This window comes from Bombina bombina, chromosome 3, assembly GCF_027579735.1.
Source record: "Bombina bombina isolate aBomBom1 chromosome 3, aBomBom1.pri, whole genome shotgun sequence".
Classification (NCBI taxonomy): Eukaryota; Metazoa; Chordata; class Amphibia; order Anura; family Bombinatoridae; genus Bombina; species Bombina bombina.
The window spans coordinates 800,060,417-800,086,465 of NC_069501.1; the positions used below are offsets into that span (position 1 = coordinate 800,060,417).

The window sequence follows — 26,049 nt, forward strand, 5'->3', positions numbered from 1 at the left end:
ATATATATATATATATATAGGAAGAGATATACAGATATAGGTATATACAGATATAAATAGAAATATGTATTTACAATACAAATCAGATTATTCTGTAAGTGAAGAACATTGGAATGAGAAATATGAATAACTCCTTTCAGGTTAGCGTGCAAGTAATAGGTGTTAGTTTTTTTTCATCTCCTCTCTCCATTGACTTAATAAGTTAATGCGGTCGTGATATCACAAAGTCCTTAGGTTAGCGCACATCGGGTTTCGCTTGTGTGCAAATTTTTTAATTTCAACTTGTTATACACACACTACCTGACTCTCACATAATGCTTACTTCTAGCAACTTTTATACTTTAAGGAAAACACTAAATTACGAAACCCAATTGTAATTTGACCCTTAGTTGTCTAATATTGAAAAAATAAGTGTAAAGTGTTATAGTGTACATAAAACAATAGATAACACTTTGTTGTAACCTGGGTTTCCTTTATTGGTATTGGGAATCACTTGAATGTGCAACCACTGACTATGCTGATTATAGAAGTGTTAAGTCTGGACTTTCCATCATTTTAAGAATTAAATTATAATAGGTACAAAATAAATAATACATGTATACTGCAAAGGGGTTTTTCGTACATATAATTAAACATTGTATAATACAATTTTAAATAGTTTAATGTTCTTTTAAACTAATTACATTCTTGTATTATATATGTAACTGCTTACTGCTGCATATTTAAAGTTGTGCTTGGTATTCTCATTTGCAGCAATATGGAAGTGTTCCAGAAGTGCAACTTTGACTACATTTTTAACTATTTGTAAAATTAAGAAATTTGTTTTAAAACATGCTCTGACAACCTAGGATTACCTGATAGAAAAAAATATTTTTAAAACGGACAGAAATGTGTTTTAAATTACACTAAAAGGTATGTTTGTAAGTCCGGATAGGAATAGTACATATTGTTTAAAAAAAAAAAAAAAAATCAGCCATTCCTAGAGTTTAATAGCAGTTTCCATAGACCATGATTCAATCAAGGAAGAAATAAAGCCCTTGAGAAGATAGAAAGCTATTTTCAGATCACTCAAATGCACTTCAATAAATAAAATAAATGTTTTTTTTTTAACATTCTTCTATTAAATGCATTTGACTCACACAGGATACATTCAAAATTGTTCTTGTTACCGATGTGAATAAACCAATATCGACTTTCCATTACAGATGCATATCCCAACTCAGAAGTAAGGTATGAATGGACAAATTTAACTCATAAATCAGTAGTTGTTGCTGAAGATGGTTCTCGGCTAAATCAGTACCATTTAATTGGCCAAACTGTGGGAGCTGAAAACATCAGTACAAGCACAGGTAAGAAATATATTAAAGTATCTATCATGACATTGATCTAGAAGTGCCCATAAGTGTTTCCAGTATGATTTAATATGTGTGTGCTACAGATAAGAAAATCTAAGCTTGCACACAAAACTGACCTTTGTTTATTATAGGGACAAATATTCTGGAGGTGTCCTTTTCTTTTTAAATTGAGAGCATTGCAGTAGTGCAGAATATAGTTGTACAGGACAATGTTTATACAATTCTTTTAACTTGAGCCCAAACTATAGCTATTGGCTGAGAGGAAAATGAGAAATAACAGAAACAGTATTTATTATTTACATATAGTATGTCTTATGAGAAAAAGATTTTAGTAAAATTATATTAAAAAAAATATTGAAATACATTTCTCAATTAAATAGTTTACTTAAAAAATCTAGCTCTAAATATTTTTTTTTATGTATGTATAATTAATATTAAACAATTGCGAGGCTTGTCATTAAACCCAGATAATTCAATATGGGATTATTTACGTCCACCACCTCTGATATGGTTGAGAGTTTATGAAGCAGTGGTCAAGTGTTTAATTTAATTGAAGGTATTTATGTATTTATTTATTCTAAGTAAAGTATTTTTTAGCAGACCTTGCCACATACTTGGACAGCTTTGTTATTTTGGTATATTATTTATTCCAGTATAATAACTATTTTTTAAGATATTGATTGAAAACAACAATCTAAATGATTCAACAAATAAAATAATAAGCAGGTTTTCTCTGCCATATATTTGCAGCAGGCACACAATTCATGTTTTATTTAAAAAAAATATGGTAATTTTGTTATGAAATGTACTGTTCTTTCTCAGAAACTTTTAACAAATAACTAGAATTATTAATATATAAAATAAAATTGTATATGTTATTTGACATATATATATATATATATATATATATATATATATATATATATATATATATATAAATAAATATATATAAATATATATATATATATATATATATATTAGCAAGCTAACACAAATAAAAGATGTTAAATATCTGACAAAAAGAGAATGTGGGGAACAGGAGTAACTGCTATTGCATTGTCTTTTTATTATGTACTTGTTAATTATGTAATTCTACTGCATTTAGTGGTCCTTTAAGCTAACTGTAACAGTTAGCAACTGTCAGGTACCTTCCCTGCTGGGACGCAGGGAGTTCGTCTCTGGTCGACAAGGTCACGTGGCTATGCAGGGATCACTTGTTTTTGCTGCACCTGCATAGTTTTTCCAGGTTTTGGCAATGTGGCAGGTGGTTTTTCTTGCTCCCATATTCGCTATCTGCTTGCTTGCACTTCTCGCCTTCCTAGTGGCCAGCATTATAGAGTCTGTCTTTGCATTGCCTGTTCGTTTGGCCAGTTTTCAACAAGCTAGCACTTGTTTGTTGCTCTCAATTTGTTCTTACCTTAGTCTTCCATGAACTTGGATTGTGTAATGACCTTGCCTTGCCAGCTGCCTGGTCTGACCCCAGATTGTTTAATGACCTTGCCTTTCCAGCCACCTGCCCTTACCCTGGATTGTTTATGACTTTGTCTTGCCAGCCCCCTGCCCTGGCCTCACATTGTTTAATTACCTTGCCCTGCCTGCCACCTCCTCTTGCCCTGGCTCTTGCATCTCTGTCCCCTGTTGTTTCTAAGTATACTTTTGTCACAGTCATTCCCATTCAAGGAATCCATCCAGCTGACACCAACTAGAGGCCAGTGTCGGTGGCATTCCTGACATTACAAATAAACATAAAGATATCAGAGACTGAAAGAGTTGGCTCCCAATTAGAGGAGCTAGTGCAACATATGTCACAGCTTAGCCAACTGATTTGGGGAGGCCTTTCAACACTCAGTTCTGGAAGAAAGCATACCTATAGCTAGCACTTCACAAACTTTTTCTGCTCCCACACATATGAACCGCAATTACCTCCCACGGCTTGTTTCTCTGGGGACCATGCTAGGTATATAATTGTTAAGACATCCTGATAGCCAAAGTTCACACTTACGGTATGTTGATCAAAAACTCACCACCATAGAGAGAAATCACACAAAATCTTTGGGACTATTTTTAAAATCTTATATTGAAATATAGGAGTCTATTCTTTACATACAGAACCCTGCATAGTGAAATATATACATTTCTAATGGTAAAACTAGTGTTTCTAAATTTATATAAGGCACCTTGCCATACTAACAAGACTTTTTAGATCATCTTGCCTGAGCAGAGGATTTAGATCATTGAGCCCTTAAACCACATACTTATACCACTGACTTTATAAAAGTTTGTACAGTCATTACTAAATAAAGCTCCTATGGTCCTGTGGACCCACCAACTACTGGAAACTAATGATTCCTTTCTAGTTTCTTTGTATTTAATTTTTTGAGTCACGGTTCCCTTATATGAAGATCCCCATTAGCCTTTTACTACACATTCCCTACAGCAAGGGAACAGTCCTATGGAATATTATATTTCAGAGTTTAGCCACTGGTCTGCTTTATGTGGCTAGAATGAAGCAGCTCTTCTGAGTCAATTTTACATTGGTTTATCTGAAGCAATTAAAGATGAATTGGCTTGGATTGAGACTCCTACTTCTCTAGAAGCTTTTGCCTTGATGGTTATACAGATCGATGCAAGAGCACAGACTAGAGAGTTGTAATCTACATGTATATGCTGAAACGCCTTCTGCCCTACAGCCCCCGTGTTCTCATCCTCCTCTTCCTTCAGCACCAGTTGGTATGCCTAAACCTATGGAGATTGATATGGCCAGATGTATTTTGGCTGAAGAAAGGGCTAGAAGGAGAATTTTGAACCTTTGTGTGTAATGCAGTGCCAATCACTTCATTCGCTCTTGTCATTTAAAAGGTCATCACTCTTCTGGTGAGTTAATTTCAGAGAATTAAACTCATTTTTGTGTCTCTTTCTCTCCAGTTTGATCAGCAACTTATACACATAGCAGTAATTCTTGACTTTGGAACTAAAGGCTGCTTAATGGATAATACATTTTCTATTCAACTATTTAAGATCATATACCAAAGTTGTCTAATCCACTCCTGTGCCTATACGGTTGGATGAATCCTCCATAAAATCTGGACCAGTCAAACTGTTTGTTTACTTGCCATTATTCAACCTGGGCATAAAGAATACTTATGATTTGGTCCAGCCACTTATGTTTCCCCTAGTATGGGGTCTGCCCTGACTTTCGTCAACATAATTCTATTGTGAACTGGACCTTCAGGACCATTTATTTTTCTTCTTCTGAATGCCTTGCACAATGTGCTATGTTTTCTGAAGGTTCTACTCCTGAAATTACTTCTACTTCACAAGAGCAACAGATCCCAGAGACTTAAATGTCTTTTCAAGATGTGTTCAGCAAAAAATACTTCTTCCTTAGCATTTGACATATGACTGTCTTATAGATCGTCTTCCAGGAGCAATCATACTCTATGGCCCCATGGCCATATCTACCCACTTCTGGAGCCATAATTGGCAACTTATTTGGATGATAACCTTGCAAGAGGATTCATTTGTCCCTCATCTTCTCCTGCTGGTGGTGAGATCTTTCTTGTGGGTAAGAAGGATGGTTCCCTACGACCTTACATAGACTATCGTCCAATAATTAACATTACAGTAAAGATCAGGTATCCTCTGAATTTAATTCCAGATTTAAACATGATCTTAGAGTAAAACAGCATTCAGAATACGCTATGGGCATTTTAAATATTTAGTGATGCCTTTCAGTTAAAAAATGTGCCATCCTCTTTTCAAGCTTTTGTTAATGATATTTTCAGAGATCTTTTGGATACATGTGTGGTGGTGTACCTAGATTACATTCTTGTGTATTCACCTTCTTTAGAGGTACATTGAAGACATATGACTATGGTTCTCGCATGAATACTGGCTCACTGTATGCAAAACTACAAAAATGTACTTTCAAAGTTGATATTGTTTATTTCCTGGGATACATAATTTCACCCACTGGTATACAAAGAGATAAAAAAAAGTCTCAGTTATTAAAGTTTGAGCGTTTTATTGACTTTGCCAATTTCTATCAAAAATTAATCCAAATAGTTTTTTGACAGAATAGCCCTCTCACAGCCCTTAGACACTCCAATGAACTATTTGTTTAGTCATCAAAAGCTAAAACAGATTTTAACAAGCTCAAGCATATGTTCACTCAAGCCCATTCTGGCTCATCCAGATGCTTCACTGCCTTATATAATGGAGGTTGCTGCCTCAATATATGCTGTGTCTACTTCTTTATCTCAACGGTAACCACCTCAATATTCTTTACGTCCTATTGCCTACTTCTCTAGATGTCTAACTTCAACTGAAGTAAACTATGAGGTAGGGGATTGTGAGCTGTTGGCAATTACATTTGGAGATGCCTTTTTAAAGGGGCAGAAAATCCTTTCACCATATATACAGACAACAAAAATTTGGAATACCTTTGTTTAGCTTGACACTTACACCCCCAACAAGCTCATTGTTCTTTTCTAGATTCCAGTTTTATATTACTTACAAGCCTATATCTCATAATGGGAAGGTGGATGCCTTATCTTGTATTTATTCTCAATAGACTGATATCTCTAAGGCTTCCAAGTCAATTCTCCCATAACATTGTTTCCACCTACTCAAATTTAACAATTCCTTGAGGATCAAACTGTTCCACCTGCAGAATTCCATTGTCAAAAGAAAAATGGAATGTACTTTTTCAGGACAGAATATATTTACCTCCTTCCTTTCAAACTAGAGATATTAAGTGTTGTTCATGATGCTCCACTGACTGGTCATCCAGGTATACACAAGACCATTAATCTATTACAGCAGCATTTCTGGTGGCCTGGCCTAAGGAATAGCTACATTGTTACTGTACTTATTATTAGGATGACTGGTATCACCTTTCGCCTGTAGTAGAATTTGCATATAACAGAATGACTCCACTACTTTTCATCCATTTTACTGCAATTATGGCCTGCATCAAACAGCCTTGTCTACTCTTCCTGACACATCTTCTATGCCTAAATCATCAACCTGTTCCAGTTTAATGTGTGGGACCATTTTTCTGTTTTAGTTCAGATAACTCCTGTGACATTTCGTTTACAGCTGCGTGCCTCCTACAAGATCCTGTATTTCATATATTGCTCCTCAAACCATTTGTCCAAACCCTTTTCCCTTCCCATACTCACTTTCCTCCTGTGCCTGCTGGTGTGAATGAAGAGAGTGAATATGAGGTAGGATATTTTATTGATTCCAGGTTTTGTGCTTGCAAACATGAGTATCTTATTCACTGTAAGAGGTAGCGTACTGATGAGTGCTCTTGGGTGCCTGTGGATCATCTGCATCCAGATGCCCTAACTCAAGCATTTATCAGAGAGCAAAATTTATCAGAAGAGGAGTACTGGTATGTGATTGGCATCCAACTGCCTTTACATTTTCACATAAAGTGACATTTTGAGCACAGCTTTTATCTTCCTATATGTGAGCAGTCAGATCAAAATCTTCATCACACACTATTCTTTGTTATACTCATACTCAGTATTTCAAGTTATTTTGCACTATGAAAATTGCATGGATATTAAATGAAAAAATAAACTTTTCACCTTTAACTTATTTATATATTAATATTGCAACATGTTAAATTTATTCTAAATATAATAGTTGTTTCACCATACCTCCAAATGATCATTTCTCTAAATGAGGACCAGGAACCAGAGTTGTTGGCAACATAGGATGGTACTAAGAGTCAATTTGTGGACCAGGGGTGGAGTCTTGGCCATGTGGGAAATGCCAGTGCATTATTGGGTAGGGATCAGTGCAGTCTATGGTAGGGTTTTGGTGGTCCCATATCTACTTTGTAAAACTGATACATTATTAAGAGATTGATGGGCAGCATAAGAAAGCTCATAAACTTTAATCATTCAATAGACAGTAGAATGTTTAGCAGCTCAGCTTTATCTAATATTACAAGGGTGCATTTTAAACTGTGAAAGCACAGTTGTTGTCCATGTTCATTGACAATATCTGTATACTAGATGTACAAAGAAGATGCAATCCTGAAATGGCCATTACACACCAGTCAATGCTATTATAATTATATTTATTTTTATTATAATTAATAATTATATTTAATTAAACTTACATATAATTAATTAATTCTCTAACTGGGGATGTTTCTTCTGTTGTCTTTGTTATATTTTATTTATTTTCATGATATGTTTTTATTTTATTTTTTAACTAGTAACACACAAATAAGTGTCTTATTTGGAAATCTTTTATATTTTCAGATTATATACTTTGTTTCAAGTATACTAAAACAGAAGCTATACTCTTTTCAAACAAATACAGCCAATAATAGGAAGTTGTATATTTTTTTATAAGATGTAAGCATTTATTGGAACATGTGTAGAAGAATGTTTAAATTGTACTGGTGTGTTCTACACTTTGTCATTGAAAACTAAAATAGATACAGCTCATTGAGAACATCAATATAATTCTATTTCCTTGCCAGTTATAAACAGTCATGCCTATTGGACCCATTTGCTGGTTTGGAAAAGAGATCTATATTCCACCAAATCAAACTGTCAATTCAAATAAATGTGATTTTTCCATCATTTCATCTAAAGCCAGTCAAATATGATTTCTGTAGTTTCTTCCACCTAAATGTAACAAACCTTCTATATCAAATACTGCTGTTTATAAATTGGTATCCTGCAATATTTTGTTCAATAGGCATGACTTTATTGTTAATTGTTTTCTATAAGCATAGCATATAGAGATTATTTAAATGGACATTAAACACTAAATACATGTTATTAGCATAGAATTGGGGTAATTCCCCACCTACCCCTTACCTCTAGTCATGGGTGCCACCATATTGAAATCTAGTTTACACTGCATTCCACTGTCAATGTGGTTATACCTGTGCACCAACTCTTCTTCAGGTATTTGTAGTGAAACCTAGGTTCCACAATTGTGGTAGCCATAATTAGAGGGAGTTGCATGAAATTTATATAGGGCCAGATTACAAGCGGAGCAGTATTTTGCGTTTTCATTTTAGCTTGACCTGACTAAAATGTGAGCTTAGAATATTGCGTGCGCAAACATGTATTTCCCCATAGAAGTCAATGGAGAAAAAAAAGTGTAAAAATTCCTAACACCCAACTCTCGCGCAAACACCATCACATATTCTAATTAGCACTAACCCAACATGAAAATATGAATATTTTATATTCTAATGTTAGTTACGTAACAGAATATGTTCTATTTATTCATAAAGATTTATTTCTACATATATCTGATGTTTTTTAAACAAATATATATTTCTACCTATATATATATATATATATATATATATATATATATATATATATATATATATATATATATATATAATACTTAAAACTTATTCTGCTATGTACAGAACACATAAATATGATATATTTACAGTAAATACATAGTTAAAAATTTAAATAAATATGAATATTGAATAAATATGTTTTAACATGTTTTCATCTACTTAATGGCAAAAGGTTTTAATGCACTTATATATAGGTCTTTATATGTAGACATATATATTTATGTGTTTATATGTGTATATATGTCTGTAAATACATATATTCACATTTAAATACATTAACCCCTTAAGGACCACAGCACTTTTCCATTTTCTGACTGTTTGGGACCAAGGCTATTTTTACATTTCTGCAGTGTTTGAGTTTAGCTGTAATTTTCCTCTTACACATTTATTGTACCCACACATATTATATACCATTTTTCTCGCCCACCATTAAATTGCCTTTCTAAAGACACCATTATTTTCATCATATCTTATAATTTACTAGAAAAACAATTATAAAATATGAAAAAATTGAAAAAAACACACTTTTTCTAACTTTGACCCCCAAAATCTGTTAAACATCTACAACCAAAAATCACACATGCTAAATAGTTTCTAAATTTTGTCTTGAGTTTAGAAATACCCAATGTTTACATGTTCTTTGCTTTTTTTTTGTAAGTTATAGGGCAATAAATACAAGTAGCACTTTGCTATTTCCAAACATTTTTTTGTCTTCAAAATTAGAAATAGTTACATTGGAATACTGATATCTGTCAGAAATCCCTGAATAACTCTTCACATGTACTGTATATATATTTTTTTAAGATCTGGCCAAAGGAAGTGTATTTAATTTATTTCTATAAAGTAAGAGTTGATTAAATTATCAACAGCCAATATGGAAGTAGAAGTAGCAAGAGATATGGGACCTTTTTTCTCTCTGAAGACATTACAAGACAGGGATAATAGTACACAGGACTTAGATGAGATTTTCAAAATTTACACTGGCAAAACTTTTTGAAGAAATGGAATTTCTACTAACTAAAGAGAACAAATTGAGGTAGGATATTATGACACTGAATAAGTATCATGAATTAAAAATTATACCCAGAGGCCTTAGGCTGAACACATTTCCTACTTTTCAGACTGAAGATAGAGAATTTATAAATGAGTGGAATGTAATTCTATCTGAATGCTCCCTTCGCCTAATGCTACTTCTAATTAACTATAAAACTAAGGCCCTGAATGCAATAAACCACCAAATTGAGTTACTACAGGTTGAACTGAATTTAAGAAGGAATGTGTTGAATATCCAAAAAAATGACAGTATTCTATAAAAACCCTTGCAGAGAACAAAGTACTATTGATAGAAATAAAACACAATAAGTATTTAAGAGATCAATCAGACTATGATAATAATAAGATCTATGTGTGGAATCGGAAGGACAGGTTTGAAAGCCGTAGACCCTACAACAGGTCAAAAGGAAGAGGTAGGGGCAGAGGTCCCAGAAATAATAGAAGCAATACAGGTGTTGATTCCAGGAATAACAATTCTGTTGGTAAAAAAGTTACGTTCTCAGAAAGTGAGGAAGAATCTTACGATGAAAGTTCAGCTTCAGGTGTGGAGGAAAACATTATGATACCTACACAGAGTATAACAACATTAGTAGAAGATCCACAAGTAGTGAGACCTAAAATCCCCAACAAAGGAATACTACCTATTCTTAAAAAGCAACATCAGGGGGGATCTAAATATACCCCAGATGAAGTACAAATGGGAGAACACACGATCCATAGTACCACCTCTACAATTAAAGGGACACTGAACCCAATTTTTTTATTTCGTGATTCAGATAGAGCATGCAATTTTAAGCAACTTTCTAATTTACTATTATCAAATTGTATTTGTTTTCTTGCTATCTTTATTTGAAAAAGAAGGCATCTAAGCTTTTTTGGTTCAGTACTCTGGACAGCACTTTTTATTGGTGGATGAATTTATCCACGAATCAGCAAGAACAACCCAGGTTTTTCACCATAAATTAGCCAGCATCTAAACTTAGATACTTGCATTTCAAATAAAGATACAAAGAGAATGAAGAAAATTTGATAATAGGAGTAAATTAGAAAATTGCTTAAAATGTCATGCTCTATCTGAATCACAAAAGAAAAAAAATTGGGTTCAGTGTCCCTTTAATCAAGAAGATAAACATGGTCTAGAACAGGTTTTTTTCCCTCCCACACACAAAACCAGAAGTGGGGGGGGGGAGAGGAAGGGGTGGACAAAGCGGGTACCCAAATCAAAACAGATATCCAACCAGAAGGGGGAGGTCCAGGAGCAAATACCAATAGGTAAAAATGTAATCAATCTATCTGACTACACACTGTCAAATACTGAATTGAAGATTTTGAACTTGGGTTTGGGATTTGTTCCATCCCAGAAGTTCAATCTCTTCAATACTTTAATAGATGTAAATAAACTAATTAGAGAACTCACATTATGTTAATTATTTCACAATAGGGATAATGAGGAGACCACCCACACAGAGATTAGATACTACTAGGGAGATTACTAGGGCTGGACTCACTTTTAGTGAGGACTGTGATGTGGCCATGCTGGAACAATTATTACAGGATGGAGGGGTGGATGAAAATACACAAGTAGGAAGAATACCACATTTCAAGGATTCTACCAGATACAATGCAGAGGTAACATCTTAGAGACCTTCCAGACAAGAACACCAGACTACCTCTGTTGGTGTGCATAATTTCAACTCTATGGAAAGAGAAGCATTGAAAAAGCTCCAAGACAGTGGAGAATTGGTAATAAGAAGAAAGACAGTTACATAATGACAGGTATTACCAGAGACTAAATTATGACCCAACTACAAGGTATAAACGAGAATTAGCCAATATCCTAGATGATGGTAGGGAATTGGGCTTTATGGAAGGGCCTACCTGTGACTTCCTGATGGTTGACAAACTGGTGGTAACTATTTTCAACCACCTACCTAAAGTTCATAAATTGCTGGAGGGGGTCACAGGTAGACCCATCGTAAGTGATATAGGGTCTCTCCTGGAAAGACTGTCACAATGGTTGGATAGCATATTGCAACCATTGGTTAGAGGCCTCACAAGCTTCCTACAAGATACCACACATGTACTTAAATTGATGTGTGATCTAAATTGGGATCATAGTGGTATGTGGCTCACAATAGACGTCAGGGCCCTCTATACCTCAATACCCCATGATAGGGGATTGGAGGCCCAGGAATTCTTTCTAATAAGAAATACAGACTACACAGATGAATTTGTGAAGTATGTACTGAGGATTGCTAAGTTCCTACTTACACACAATTATTTTGCATTCAAGTGGGTTTTCTATCTCCAGAGGTGTGGGACAGCTATGGGCGCAAAATTTGTGCCCTCTTTCGCCAACCTCTTTTTCAGGTGGTGGGAGCTGTCCCTCATCTATGGAGAGGGGAACCCCTTCAGGCAGAATATACAGTACAGTTTTATAGGCGGTATATTGATGATCTGCTCCTGGTGTGGAGAGGTACTGGGGAAAAGGCTAAATAATTTGTGGATTGGTTGAATATCAATGATATTGGGTTAGAGTTTACATTTGAGCTCAATAAGTGAAAAATTATTTTTTTGGATCTAACCCTGAAGGGTATACCTAATGTTGGAAGCGAGACTGAAATTTATGGAAAACCAATCAAGGGCAATACCCTTCTCCACGCAAGGAGAAGTCATCCGAAACAGGTGTTTAGGTCAGTTGCCAAGGGTCAGTTTGTGAGACTGAAACGAAATTGTAGCAGCATTAAGCAGTATGAAGAACATACAGATCAACTATCTGACCGCATAAGAAATAGGGGCTATAAGCCACAAGAGATTTTAAATATAAGGAAAGAGGTAGCATTAACTTAAAGGCACAAATAACTAAATAAATCTGAATAACCTAAGGAAAGAAATAGAGGTACCTTCTTTGTTACAGACTACAGTACACAATATTATAAGTAAGATCTGTAATATTGTTCAGAAGAACTTTAGGCTATTAGCAGCGGATGATGCACTGGCTGATACAGTACAAAAAGGATGTAAATGCTCTTTTAGGTGAGGAGTTTCGATGGGAAATATTCTGGCACCCACACAACTTAAACCATTATTAAGGGAAGACACTAGCTCTTGGCTTAGGTTTATAGGGAAAGTCTACACCAGAATTTTTATTGTTTTAAAGATAGATAATCCCTTTATTACCCATTCCCCAGTTTTGCATAACCAACACAGTTATAATAATATACTTTTAACCTCTGTGATTATCTTGTATCTAAGCCTCTGCAAACTGCCCCTTTTTTCAGTTCTTTTGACAGACTTGCAGTCTAGCCAATCAGTGCCTGCTCCCAGATAACTTCATGTGCACAAGCACAGTGTTATCTATATGAAATACGTGAACTAACACCCTCTAGTGGAGAAAAACTGTTAAAATGCAATCTGAAAGAGGTGGGCTTCAAGGTCTAAGAAATTAGCATATGAACCTCCTAGGTTAAGCTTTCAACTAAGAATACCAAGAGAACAAAGCAAAATTGGTGATAAAAGTAAATTGTAAAATTACATGCTCTATCTGAATCATGAAAGTTTATTTTGGCCTAGACTGTCCCTTTAAGGGTGTTTACAAATGTAGTAACTTTACCTGTATAGCCTGTGAACATGTGATAGAAGGTGAGGGCTTCAAGAGTGAGATTACCAATAAGACATATACACACAATAAATGTATGAATTGTAGAAGTAGGTACACAGTCTATTTGGCGGGTTGCACTGACTGTCATCTACAATATGTGGGGATGATGTCAAGAGAGACAAGTTCACACATAAGGGAACACCGTTCCAACATTAAGGCCGGTGTCCTCACTACCCCCCTGGTCCAGCATTTTAACAGGGCCCACAACAAAGATGCTAGGAGTTTTAAATGGACCATTATTGAAACAGTGTATGTTGGCAAGAGAGGGGGAGATAGGGACCGAGCATTGGTCAAGAGGGAAATATTTTGGATATTTCAATTAAAAACTAGACATCCAACTGTGCTCAATTCAGCCTATAATTTAATTAATTACTGGAATTAGATTTCATTTTTGTACATTTCATAATTTTATCTAATATTTGAATTTGTATCTAGCATACACAATACGCTCCCTAACTAAGCTTTCTTAATTGTTAATAACCACTAGTATGGCAACTTAGGGGTTAGAAGTGTCCATACATTAATAGTGACAGTAAAAGAAAAGTGAGTAGCACTCCTAATATAGTTTAATATAATATCTACTAAAGAGGCTTTCCTAGTCTTTATCCAAATAGCCAACTAGGAAATATACATAATTCAAATCCTATGTTTACAAGCAGTGACAAATATGATAATTATAAATGGGTATCTAGGTCAAATAGGAAATAGTGCCATTCTAACATTATGACCAACATCCTATGAATTTATTGAGACTAGAACTGGCAACATTGGACTAAATCTAAAGTTATAAATATATAGAGCAATGTTCAGATTTGACTTTGTAACAAACGAGTCAATGTATCAATTCTACAATGTGGCATTCAAATGAAAATTTGTGTCTATGTATGTATTCAATTTGGTTTGTGAATTATGGTTTGGGTGGTCACATTAACTGCAATCAACTACTTTGTACAGGGAGTGCAGAATTATTAGGCAAGTTGTATTTTTGAGGATTAATTTTATTATTGAACAACAACCATGTTCTCAATGAACCCAAAAAACTCATTAATATCAAAGCTAAATAGTTTTGGAAGTAGTTTTTAGTTTGTTTTTAGTTATAGCTATTTTAGGGGGATATCTGTGTGTGCAAGTGACTATTACTGTGCATAATTATTAGGCAACTTAACAAAAAACAAATATTTACCCATTTCAATTATTTATTTTTACCATTGAAACCAATATAACATCTCAACATTCACAAATATACATTTCTGACATTCAAAAACAAAACAAAAACAAATCAGTGACCAATATAGCCACTTTTCTTTGCAAGGACACTCAAAAGCCTGCCATCCATGGATTCTGTCAGTGTTTTGATCTGTTCACCATCAACATTGCGTGCAGCAGCAACCACAGCCTCCCAGACACTGTTCAGAGAGGCGTACTGTTTTCCCTCCTTGTAAATCTCACATTTGATGATGGACCACAGGTTCTCAATGGGGTTCAGATCAGGTGAACAAGGAGGCCATGTCATTAGATTTTCTTTTTTTATACCCTTTCTTGCCAGCCACGCTGTGGAGTACTTGGACACGTGTGATAGAGCATTGTCCTGCATGAAAATCATGTTTTTCTTGAAGGATGCAGACTTCTTCCTGTACCACTGCTTGAAGAAGGTGTCTTCCAGAAACTGGTAGTAGGACTGGGAGTTGAGCTTGACTCCATCCTCAACCCGAAAAGGCCCCACAAGCTCATCTTTGATGATACCAGCCCAAACCAGTACTCCACCTCCACCTTGCTGGCGTCTGAGTCGGACTGGAGCTCTCTGCCCTTTACCAATCCAGCCACGGGCCCATCCATCTGGCCCATCAAGACTCACTCTCATTTCATCAGTCCATAAAACCTTAGAAAAATCAGTCTTGAGATATTTCTTGGCCCAGTCTTGACATTTCAGCTTGTGTGTCTTGTTCAGTGGTGGTCGTCTTTCAGCCTTTCTTACCTTGGCCATGTCTCTGAGTATTGCACACCTTGTGCTTTTGGGCACTCCAGTGATGTTGCAGCTCTGAAATATGGCCAAACTGGTGGCAAGTGGCATCTTGGCAGCTGCACACTTGACTTTTCTCAGTTCATGGGCAGTTATTTTGCGCTTTGGTTTTTCCACACGCTTCTTGCGACCCTGTTGACTATTTTGAATGAAACGCTTGATTGTTCGATGATCACGCTTCAGAAGCTTTGCAATTTTAAGAGTGCTGCATCCCTCTGCAAGATATCTCACTATTTTTTACTTTTCTGAGCCTGTCAAGTCCTTCTTTTGACCCATTTTGCTAAAGGAAAGGAAGTTGCCTAATAATTATGCACACCTGATATAGGGTGTTGATGTCATTAGACCACACCCCTTCTCATTACAGAGATGCACATCACCTAATATGCTTAATTGGTAGTAGGCTTTCGAGCCTATACAGCTTGGAGTAAGACAACATGCATAAAGAAGATGATGTGGTCAAAATACTCATTTGCCTAATAATTCTGCACTCCCTGTATATATATGAACACTATTATTTACAAAAACACAAGAAAATGTTAAACACATTATAGATTATACTCTTTGTCAGATTAATCTGCAATGAAGGAGTTAACTTGCTAATCATCAGTTGTTTTTAATCCCTTTTAAATAGCCCTTTAAAGTTGGGGAAGTCAAAGAGCTATGAGTACGGCGAAAATGCCGAAAAGTGTAAGCTTGTTTGAGCACTAAGTTTATGTCCAGCTTGTTTTTTGTTTTTGTTCATGTTTTTATGAAAGACAAATAAAGAGAAGAAATGTATTTTAACTGCTGCTCCGGATACTTAAATTTTTAGTAGACAACCCAAAGTATTGATGTAGGCCCATTTTGGTATATTTCATGCCATTGTTTCACCGCCAAATGCAATCAAATAAAAATTTTTTTTCACTTTTTCACAAACTTTTTCACAAACTTTAGGTTTCTCACTGAAATTATTTACAAACAGCTTGTGCAATTATGGCACAAAAGGTTGTAAATGCTTCTCTGGGATCCCCTTTGTTCAGAAATAGCAGACATATATGGCTTTGGTGTTGCTTTTTGGTAATTAGAAGACCACTAAATGCCGCTGCGCACCACACGTGTATTGGGCCGAGCAGTGAAGGGGTTAATTAGGGAGCTTTTAAGGCGTGTAGGGTTAATTTAGCTTTAGTGTAGTGTAGTAGACAACCCCAAGTATTGATCTAACCCATTTTGGTATATTTCATGCCACCATTTCACCGCCAAATGCAATCTGCTGCAATCCGCTGCGCACCACATTTGTATTATGCCCAGCAGAGAAGGGGTTAATTAGGTAGCTTGTACGGTTAATTTTTAGCGTTAGTATAGAGGTCCGGTTCCCACCTGACACATCCCACCCCCTGATTTCTCCCAAACAGCTCTCTTCTCTCCCCCACCCCACAATTGTCCCCGCCATCTTAAGTACTGGCAAAAAGTCGGCCAGTACTAAAATAAAAGGCTTTTAAAAATATATATATATCTATTCAGCTGTGATGGACCCACCCTTAGCCCCCAACCTTCCTGATCCCCCCCCCAAACAGCTCTCAAACCTTCCCCCCGCTACCTATTTGTTGCCATCTTGGGTACTGCCAGTACCCAGCTTGCCCCCCCCAAAAAGTTTTTTTATTTTATCTATAAAATATAATTTTTTTTGTAGCGTAGCTGCCCTCCTCAATACCCCCTCCGCTCCCTCCCTCCCTCCCTCTCCCTCCATCCAATTCAGGTACATTGGTGTCAGTAGTTGCTGCGCACTCGTGCGCCCCCCGCATGCTCCCAGCACCCAGCGTGCACATTGCATATACAGGAACCGGATGCCGGGTAGCGATGGGACGCCCACCCGCCTCCCTGCTAAGGCTCCCACCCACCAACGATCGGCACTAACTCTACCGGTGCAGAGAGGGCCACAGAGTGGCTCTCTCTGCATTGGATGCTTGAAAAAGCTTATTGCAGGATGCCTCAATATCAAGGCATCACTGCAATACCCTGAGAGCTGCTGGAAGCGATCGCAATCGCTTCCAGCGTTCAATTAGACCAAGGATGTACCAGGTGCGTCCATTGTCACTAACTGACAGTTTTTTCAGGACATACCTGGTACGTCCTTGATCGTTAAGGGGTTAATACATATGTACACCTATAGACATATATATATATATATATATATATACAGGGAGTGCAGAATTATTAGGCAAATGAGTATTTTGACCACATCATCCTCTTTATGCATGTTGTCTTACTCCAAGCTGTATAGGCTCGAAAGCCTACTACCAATTAAGCATATTAGGTGATGTGCATCTCTGTAATGAGAAGGGGTGTGGTCTAATGACATCAACACCCTATATCAGGTGTGCATAATTATTAGGCAACTTCCTTTCCTTTGGCAAAATGGGTCAAAAGAAGGACTTGACAGGCTCAGAAAAGTAAAAAATAGTGAGATATCTTGCAGAGGGATGCAGCACTCTTAAAATTGCAAAGCTTCTGAAGCGTGATCATCAAACAATCAAGCGTTTCATTCAAAATAGTCAACAGGGTCGCAAGAAGCGTGTGGAAAAACCAAGGCGCAAAATAACTGCCCATGAACTGAGAAAAGTCAAGCGTGCAGCTGCCAAGATGCCACTTGCCACCAGTTTGGCCATATTTCAGAGCTTCAACATCACTGGAGTGCCCAAAAGCACAAGGTGTGCAATACTCAGAGACATGGCCAAGGTAAGAAAGGCTGAAAGACGACCACCACTGAACAAGACACACAAGCTGAAACGTCAAGACTGGGCCAAAAAATATCTCAAGACTGATTTTTCTAAGGTTTTATGGACTGATGAAATGAGAGTGAGTCTTGATGGGCCAGATGGATGGGCCCGTGGCTGGATTGGTAAAGGGCAGAGAGCTCCAGTCCGACTCAGACGCCAGCAAGGTTTGGGCTTTTATCATCATCAAAGATGAGCTTGTGGGGCCTTTTCGGGTTGAGGATGGAGTCAAGCTCAACTCCCAGTCCTACTGCCAGTTTCTGGAAGACACCTTCTTCAAGCAGTGGTACAGGAAGAAGTCTGCATCCTTCAAGAAAAACATGATTTTCATGCAGGACAATGCTCCATCACACGCGTCCAAGTACTCCACAGCGTGGCTGGCAAGAAAGGGTATAAAAAAAGAAAATCTAATGACATGGCCTCCTTGTTCACCTGATCTGAACCCCATTGAGAACCTGTGGTCCATCATCAAATGTGAGATTTACAAGGAGGGAAAACAGTACACCTCTCTGAACAGTGTCTGGGAGGCTGTGGTTGCTGCTGCACGCAATGTTGATGGTGAACAGATCAAAACACTGACAGAATCCATGGATGGCAGGCTTTTGAGTGTCCTTGCAAAGAAAGGTGGCTATATTGGTCACTGATTTGTTTTTGTTTTGTTTTTGAATGTCAGAAATGTATATTTGTGAATGTTGAGATGTTATATTGGTTTCACTGGTAAAAATAAATAATTGAAATGGGTATATATTTGTTTTTTGTTAAGTTGCCTAATAATTATGCGCAGTAATCGTCACCTGCACACACAGATATCCCCCTAAAATAGCTAAAACTAAAAACAAACTAAAAACTACTTCCAAAAATATTCAGCTTTGATATTAATGAGTTTTTTGGGTTCATTGAGAACATGGTTGTTGTTCAATAATAAAATTAATCCTCAAAAATACAACTTGCCTAATAATTCTGCACTCCCTGTATATATATATATATTTATATATATATTTACATACATATAGATATTTAGTGTACATTGTAATGTATTTTTGATGTGTTTTGTAACACTTATTTATTTTTGCCATACAGTTAAACACAGCTCTGAAATTGCGGTTATGATTCTGTTGTATATCACTATTGCTCTAGCACAATCGCGATGTGCTTAACTTGTAATATCAGCAATTTAAACGGAGTTCAAATTATCGCCAAAACCCTTGCAAAATTGTTTGTGCGCCATATATACAGTATATATGATACTGTTTATGTAAAAAACACATCTATACCTAAATCTATAGAAATAGATATACAGGTATAGGTATATACAGATATAAATTGAAATATGTATTTACAATAAAAAGGACATTTTCCTGTAAGTGAAGAACACTGGAATATGAAATATGTACAGTACGTATAATGTAAAACACATCTATCTATCTATCTATCTATCTATCTAATATATATATATATATATATATATATATATATATATATATATATATATATACACATACATATACATATACAGTACATACATATACATATTTAGAAATGTGTTTGTATGTATCTTTATGTTGAAGCCCTTTACATGCCTGTTTTTTTTTCTAACACCTGAGATCTCACATCTTTGAGCTGTATAACTTTTTGATGAAATTTTTTTGTACATAATTTTATCAGACAGTGTTATTATGTTTATAACTGTACTGTTAAATGTATTTTTAATGGTTTTTGTGCACCTTTTTTGTCTTGCGTAACAGTTAACCTGAGCTCGGAAGTATTGTTAACCCGACGCGTGCTAAATTTGTTTGAACTCAAGTGAACACGTTTACTTTCAATTTGTAAAACACACTCTATTTCCGATGTGCAAAGAGCTGCAATACACCCCTCATCATTTGCGTGCTACACTTAACGCTCTATTCATAATCTAGACCAAAATAGGGAACAGATCATTAAGCTTATATTTCACATCAAAATAAAAACCCATATTGAAAACATTTGATGTCCAATTATCGTTAGCAACTGATAGATTGAATTATTATTTCTAAAGGATGTACAATATCCAAAGAACATTTTTAAATAAATCTATGCATTCAAATAGCAATGTGTTCATTAATGTAAAAGGCCAAACAACATTTTTATTTGCCTCCTCTGAGGAATGTCATGCAAACAGGAGACCCTTTTTTACAGTGCCATTTACAATGTGAGTAGTAATCATCTCACTTATAGTCATCTATTCATGAAGGCCAAACATGCTATGGGCACATTGGAGCTCAATGTAGTCACTAATGATACGTATTGTTTAAGCTATTGTGTTTCCTACACAACATAACAAATGTGGTGAACATTTTTAAACTTTAAAATTCTTCTTAAACACTAGTAATATACACAGGTAGCCCGATTCAATTCTGGGTCGCTTGCTTTGTTTAAAATTAACAAGCTTGGTTTGGTCCCTTCTGCACTGGGATACTACTACATACTAGCCAGTACTGGCCTTTATCTGTGCTTTTGACACTCCTCTTTTCTCATTCATTATGCAATACACTGCAAGTCTTCCACCTTCAATGGGCATAGTGTAAAGTGTATTGTACAAGGTGGCTTAATGACAGCTATTTTTTATCTGCCTACAGTATCATTATAGGCTGGAAAGACAGAAGTATTGTATCTTTCCTGGAGCAGGGGATTAAATTAAATCAGGAAAGTAAAATTATTGTAGACATATATTGATATTCATGGAAATAAAGTTGGAGGCCAGCTGGAGGTATGGATACAGACATCTTGTTTTGTTGTTATTTTCTTAAAGGGACACTGTACCCAAATTTTTTCTTTTGTGATTCAGATAGAGCATGACATTTTTTTTTTTTAACTTTTATTTATGATCCAAGTCATTGAACAACACAAAATCAACCATAATGAAAACATAACATAATCAAAAGATACAATAGATTCGACAATATAGTACTAAATTCATTTATGCATGTAGTTAAATTTAAATTAGTCATCATGTTGATGAAAAATGAACATTTTAATTTCCAACAATGCTTGGGATTTTAATTTTCAAAACTCCCCCCCTTGTCCCCCCCCCCCCATGCGAAGAGAGAAAAAAAACAAAAAACAAAAAAAAAACCCTAATTATGAAGAAAAATATACCAGAAAAATAAAAAAGGGAACATTTTCCCTTTCCCTTCCCTCTCCCTCCCCCCCCCCTCTCCTCTGCCATCACCCTCCTCCTCCAAGGACTTTACCAGTTTCCTAGTAAGACAATTTCTGTATTTCTGAAGGGAAAGATTAAATAATCTATTTCTGCAGCAGGGAAAATTTTTAAAAAAGCGGCCCATTTATCAAAGAACCTTTTAATGTCTTGTTCATTATTTATGTCTGCATTTTTCTGATCCAAAATACATTGCTTTTTCATGCAGTTTTTTATTTCAGTAATGCTTGGCATTGCATGACTTTTCCACTTGCAAATTAAATATCTAGTAGCAAGAATAGCGGAGATTATTATTTTTTCCTCGATTTGTTTGCCAGGCTCTTCCTTAAGGCATAATATTATTTGATATATTGTCAAAGAGACATGATCTATCTTAAGGACCTTTTTTAACCAGTATTCGACCCTAGCCCAAAGATTTCTAATCCTTGGGCAGTGCCAAAACATGTGCGTTAAGTCGGCTGCCTGATACGAACATTTAGGACATTTGTTAAACCCTACATTTGCACGTTTAGAGCCTCTCTCGGGGAGAGCATGACATTTTAAGCAACTTTCTAATTTACTCCTATTATCAAATTCTCTTCATTCTCTTGGAATATTTATTTGAAATGCAAGAATGTAAGTTTAGATGCTGGCCCATTTTTGGTGAACAACCTAGGTTGTCCTTGCTGATTGGTGGATAAATTCATCCACCAATCAAAAACTGCTGTTCAGAGTTCTGAACCAAGAAAAAAACGTAGATGCCTTCTTTTTTATATAAAGATAGCAAGATAATGAAGAAAAATTGATAATATGAGTAAATTAAAAAGTTGCTTAAAATTGCATGCTCTATCTGAATCACAAAAGAAACATTTTTGGTTCAGTGTCCCTTTAATGTATCTGTGTGTGCATATGTGTGGATGTATGTTAGTGAATATATGTGTGTACATGTGGATGTCTATGGTTTTTGTCTTTTTTTTTGTGTTAGTACATAAATATGTCTGTGAGTGCCTGTGTGCTGACATTTGCATATACACAAAGCAATTTACATACACACAGATTGTGTGTTTGTTTGTGTGTGTACATGTGTGGGTGCAAATGGATGTGGGTGTCTATCAGTGCCTGTGAATGCCTGCAAGCTCACTTAAGTGTGAATTTGGGTGCCTGTGTGTGCATGTATTTGTGTGTCTGTGAATGCATGTTTTTTATGCATGTGGATGTCAGTTGGTGCTTGTAAGGGGGTGCTTTTGGAAGTCTGAAATGGCTGTTTGTGTTTGCTTGAGGATATCTGTGCCTATTTGTGTGTGCATAATGGTGTATATGGGTGCTTGTGTGTGAGCAAGTGGATGTCTGTGGGGATCTGCGTGTGCACATGGATATCTATTGTATGTGTGATTTTTTTATTAACCCCAATTCTGCCGCTCCCCGACATTGTCAGCACTATAATAAATGTATTAACCCCTAAATCACCGCACTTCCGCATAGCAAACACTATTTAAATATAATTAACCCCTAATCTGCCATCCGCCCACATCGCCCCCACTATACTAAAGTTATTAAACCCTACATCGCCGCCACTATAATAAACCTATTAACCCCTAAACCGCAAGCCGCCCACAATGAAATATACTAAATGAAACTATTACTCCCTAAACCGAAAGACCCCCACATCGCAATAAACTAAATAAAACTAGTAACCCCTAAACCTAACCATAACCCTAATTTTAGATTAAAATTTAAATTTCCCTACCTTAAATTAATTTAAAATTTACCTGTCAAATTAAAAAAACTAAGTTTAAACTAAAAATTAAACTAATACAATTATTAAACTAAAATTAAACTAACTACCAATTAAATTAAACTAAACCACACATTAAAATTACAAAAAATAACAAACACTAAAGTACGGTACGAAAACCCCCACGAATTACTCCTAATCTAATAGCTCTATCAAAATAAAAAAGCCCACCCAAAATAAAAAAAAACCTAGCCTACACTGAACTGGCAATGGCCCTTAAAAGGGCCTTTTGAGGGACATTGCCCTAAATAAATCAGCTCTTTTACCTGTAAAAAAAAATACAAACGCACCCAAACAGTAAAACCCACCACCCACCCAAACAAACCCCCCAAATAAAAACCTATCTAAATAAACCTAAGCTAACCATTGCCCTGAAAAGGGAATTTGGATGGGCATTGCCCTTAAAAGGGCATTTAGCTCTTTTACATTGCCCAAACCCTAAGCTAAAAATAAAACCCACCCAATAAACCCTTAAAAAAACCTAACACTAACCCCCGATGATCCGCTTACAGTTTTCGAAGACCGGACATCCATCCTCATCCAAGTGGCAGAAGTCTTCATTCAAGTGGGCAGAAGTCCTCATCCAAGCCCGCAGAAGTCTTCATCCAGACGGCATCTTCTATCTTCATCCATCCGGATGAAGATGGCGTCCCTTACATTCCGATTGGCTTATAGAATTCTATCATCCAATAGGAGCTAAAGGTCAAAAAATCCTATTGGCTGTTGCAATCAGTCAATAGGATTGAGCTCACATTCTATTGGCTTTTCCAATCAGCCAATAAAATGAGAGCGCAATCCTATTGAATGATTGCAACAGCCAATAGGATTTTTTCACCTTTAATTCCTATTGGCTGATAGAATTCTATCAGACAATCGGAATGTAAGGGACGCCATCTTTGATGACGTCACCTAAAGGGAAACATCATTCTACAGCATTGATCGGTAGAATAGGCTGCTTCACGCCGGATACCTTGAAGATGGACCCGCTCCGCGCCGGATGGATGAAGATAGAAGATGCTGTCTGGATGAAGACTTCTGCCTGATTCGATGAGGGTTTCTGCTCACTTGGATGAAGACTTCTGCCGCCTGGATGAGGATGGATGTTGGGTCTTCGAAAACTGTAAGTGGATCGTCGGGGTAAGTGTTAGGTTTTTTAAGGCTCTATTGGGTGGGTTTTATTTTTAGCTTAGGGTTTGGGTAATGTAAAAGAGCTAAATGCCCTTTTAAAGACAATGCCCATCCAAATGCCCTTTTCAGGGCAATGGTTAACTTAGGTTTATTTAGATAGGTTTTTATTTGGGGGGGTTTGTTTGGGTGGGTGGTGGGTTTTACTGTTGGGGGTGTTTGTATTTTTTTACAGGTAAAAGAGCTGATTTCTTTGGGACAATGCCTGGCAAAAGTCCCTTTTAAGGGCCATTGGCAGTTTAGTGTAGGCTATGGATTTTTTTTATTTTGGGTGGTCTTTTTTATTTTGATAGGGCTATTAGATTAGGAGTAATTTTTTTTTTTTTTTAATTTCGTTTTTTATTTTGTTTAATTTAGTGTTTATTTTTTTTGTAATTTAGATAATTGTTTTTTATTAATTTAATTTATTTTATTTTATTGTAATGTTAGGTTTTAGTGTAAGGCAGGTTAGGTTTTATTTTACAGGTAACTTTGTATTTATTTTAACTAGGTAGCTAGTAAATAGTTAATACCTATTTACTAACTAGTCTACCTAGTTAAAATAAATACAAACTTACCTGTGAAATAAAAATAAAACCTAAGAAATATACAATATAACTATTATTTATATTTATTTACTGTTAGTTATGTGGGAGGCCAAAGGTTTAGGGGTTAATAACTTTAGTATAGTGCAGCAACATTGTGGGCGGCAGATTAGGGGTTAATAACTGTAATGTAGGTTGTGGCGATATCGGGAGCGGCAGATTAGGGGTTAATAGTTTTATTTAGGTGGCAGCGATGTTAGGGGCAGCAGATTAGGGGTTAATAACTGTATGTAGGTGGCGGCAATATTGGGGTGGCAGATTAGGGGTTAATAACTGTAATGTAGGTGGCGCCGATGTTAGGGGCGGCAGATTAGGGGTGTTTAGATGCATATTTTATGTTAGGGTGCTAGGTTTAACGGTAACTTTTTCTTTCCCCATAGACATCAATGGGGCTGTGTTACGGAGCTTTCGTTTCCGCAATCGCAGGTGTTAGGCTTTTTTTTAGCCGACTCTCCCCATTGATGTTCATTGGGAAATCGTGCATGAGCACGTCAAAACACTGATTGTATTTGGGTGAGGTATGGAGCTCAACGCCACCATATCGCCCGCACAAGCCGGGTTTTGCAAAACCTGTAATAGCAGCGCTATAGGGAGGTTAAATACCACCGCTTTTGTGTCGGTCGTTAATTTCCCTATATATAATCTATATATCCTTTGTCAAAATAGTTTAGTTGACTCTATTTGAAGTATTTATATTATGACAACTTGTATAAGTGAATACAAAGCAGCGGATTTGTTCCGCTAAAGAATTCACCAGATTGGGTGAATGTAAACTATTTATATGTTATAGCAACTGATATTAAATAGATATGTAAAAAAATAAACAAGGAAAGATCTAGCATATGTACCACTTCATGACATATTCCCACAATGAAAGTTAAATCAAACAAAAATATGGCAGGTATAGCAAAATGATAATATACATTTTGAATATGGAGCTAGGGTATAGAATGATATATATTCACAATGGTAAATACGTAGGAGCCCAACAACACTTTATAAACAGGTGTCAAGGTTTGGGAGAGTCATGCTTAGTTATGGATTTAGATGGTACACTTCGGGGAGCACGTCAAAACACTGATTGTATTTGGGTGAGGTATGGAGCTCAACGCTA

The 26,049-nt window shown here is 36.1% G+C and overlaps 1 protein-coding gene across 1 annotated transcript in view; it reads left to right on the forward strand.

Annotated features, from left to right (window-relative positions):
• The window catches only part of GABRA5 (gamma-aminobutyric acid type A receptor subunit alpha5), a 459,391-nt gene that overhangs the window by 283,229 nt on the left and 150,113 nt on the right, over positions 1 to 26,049 (forward strand). Inside the window, exon 6 of the mRNA XM_053705461.1 lies at positions 1,206 to 1,349. Coding sequence (XP_053561436.1) covers positions 1,206 to 1,349 — 144 coding nt within the window. The remainder of the gene's footprint in view (positions 1 to 1,205; positions 1,350 to 26,049) is intronic.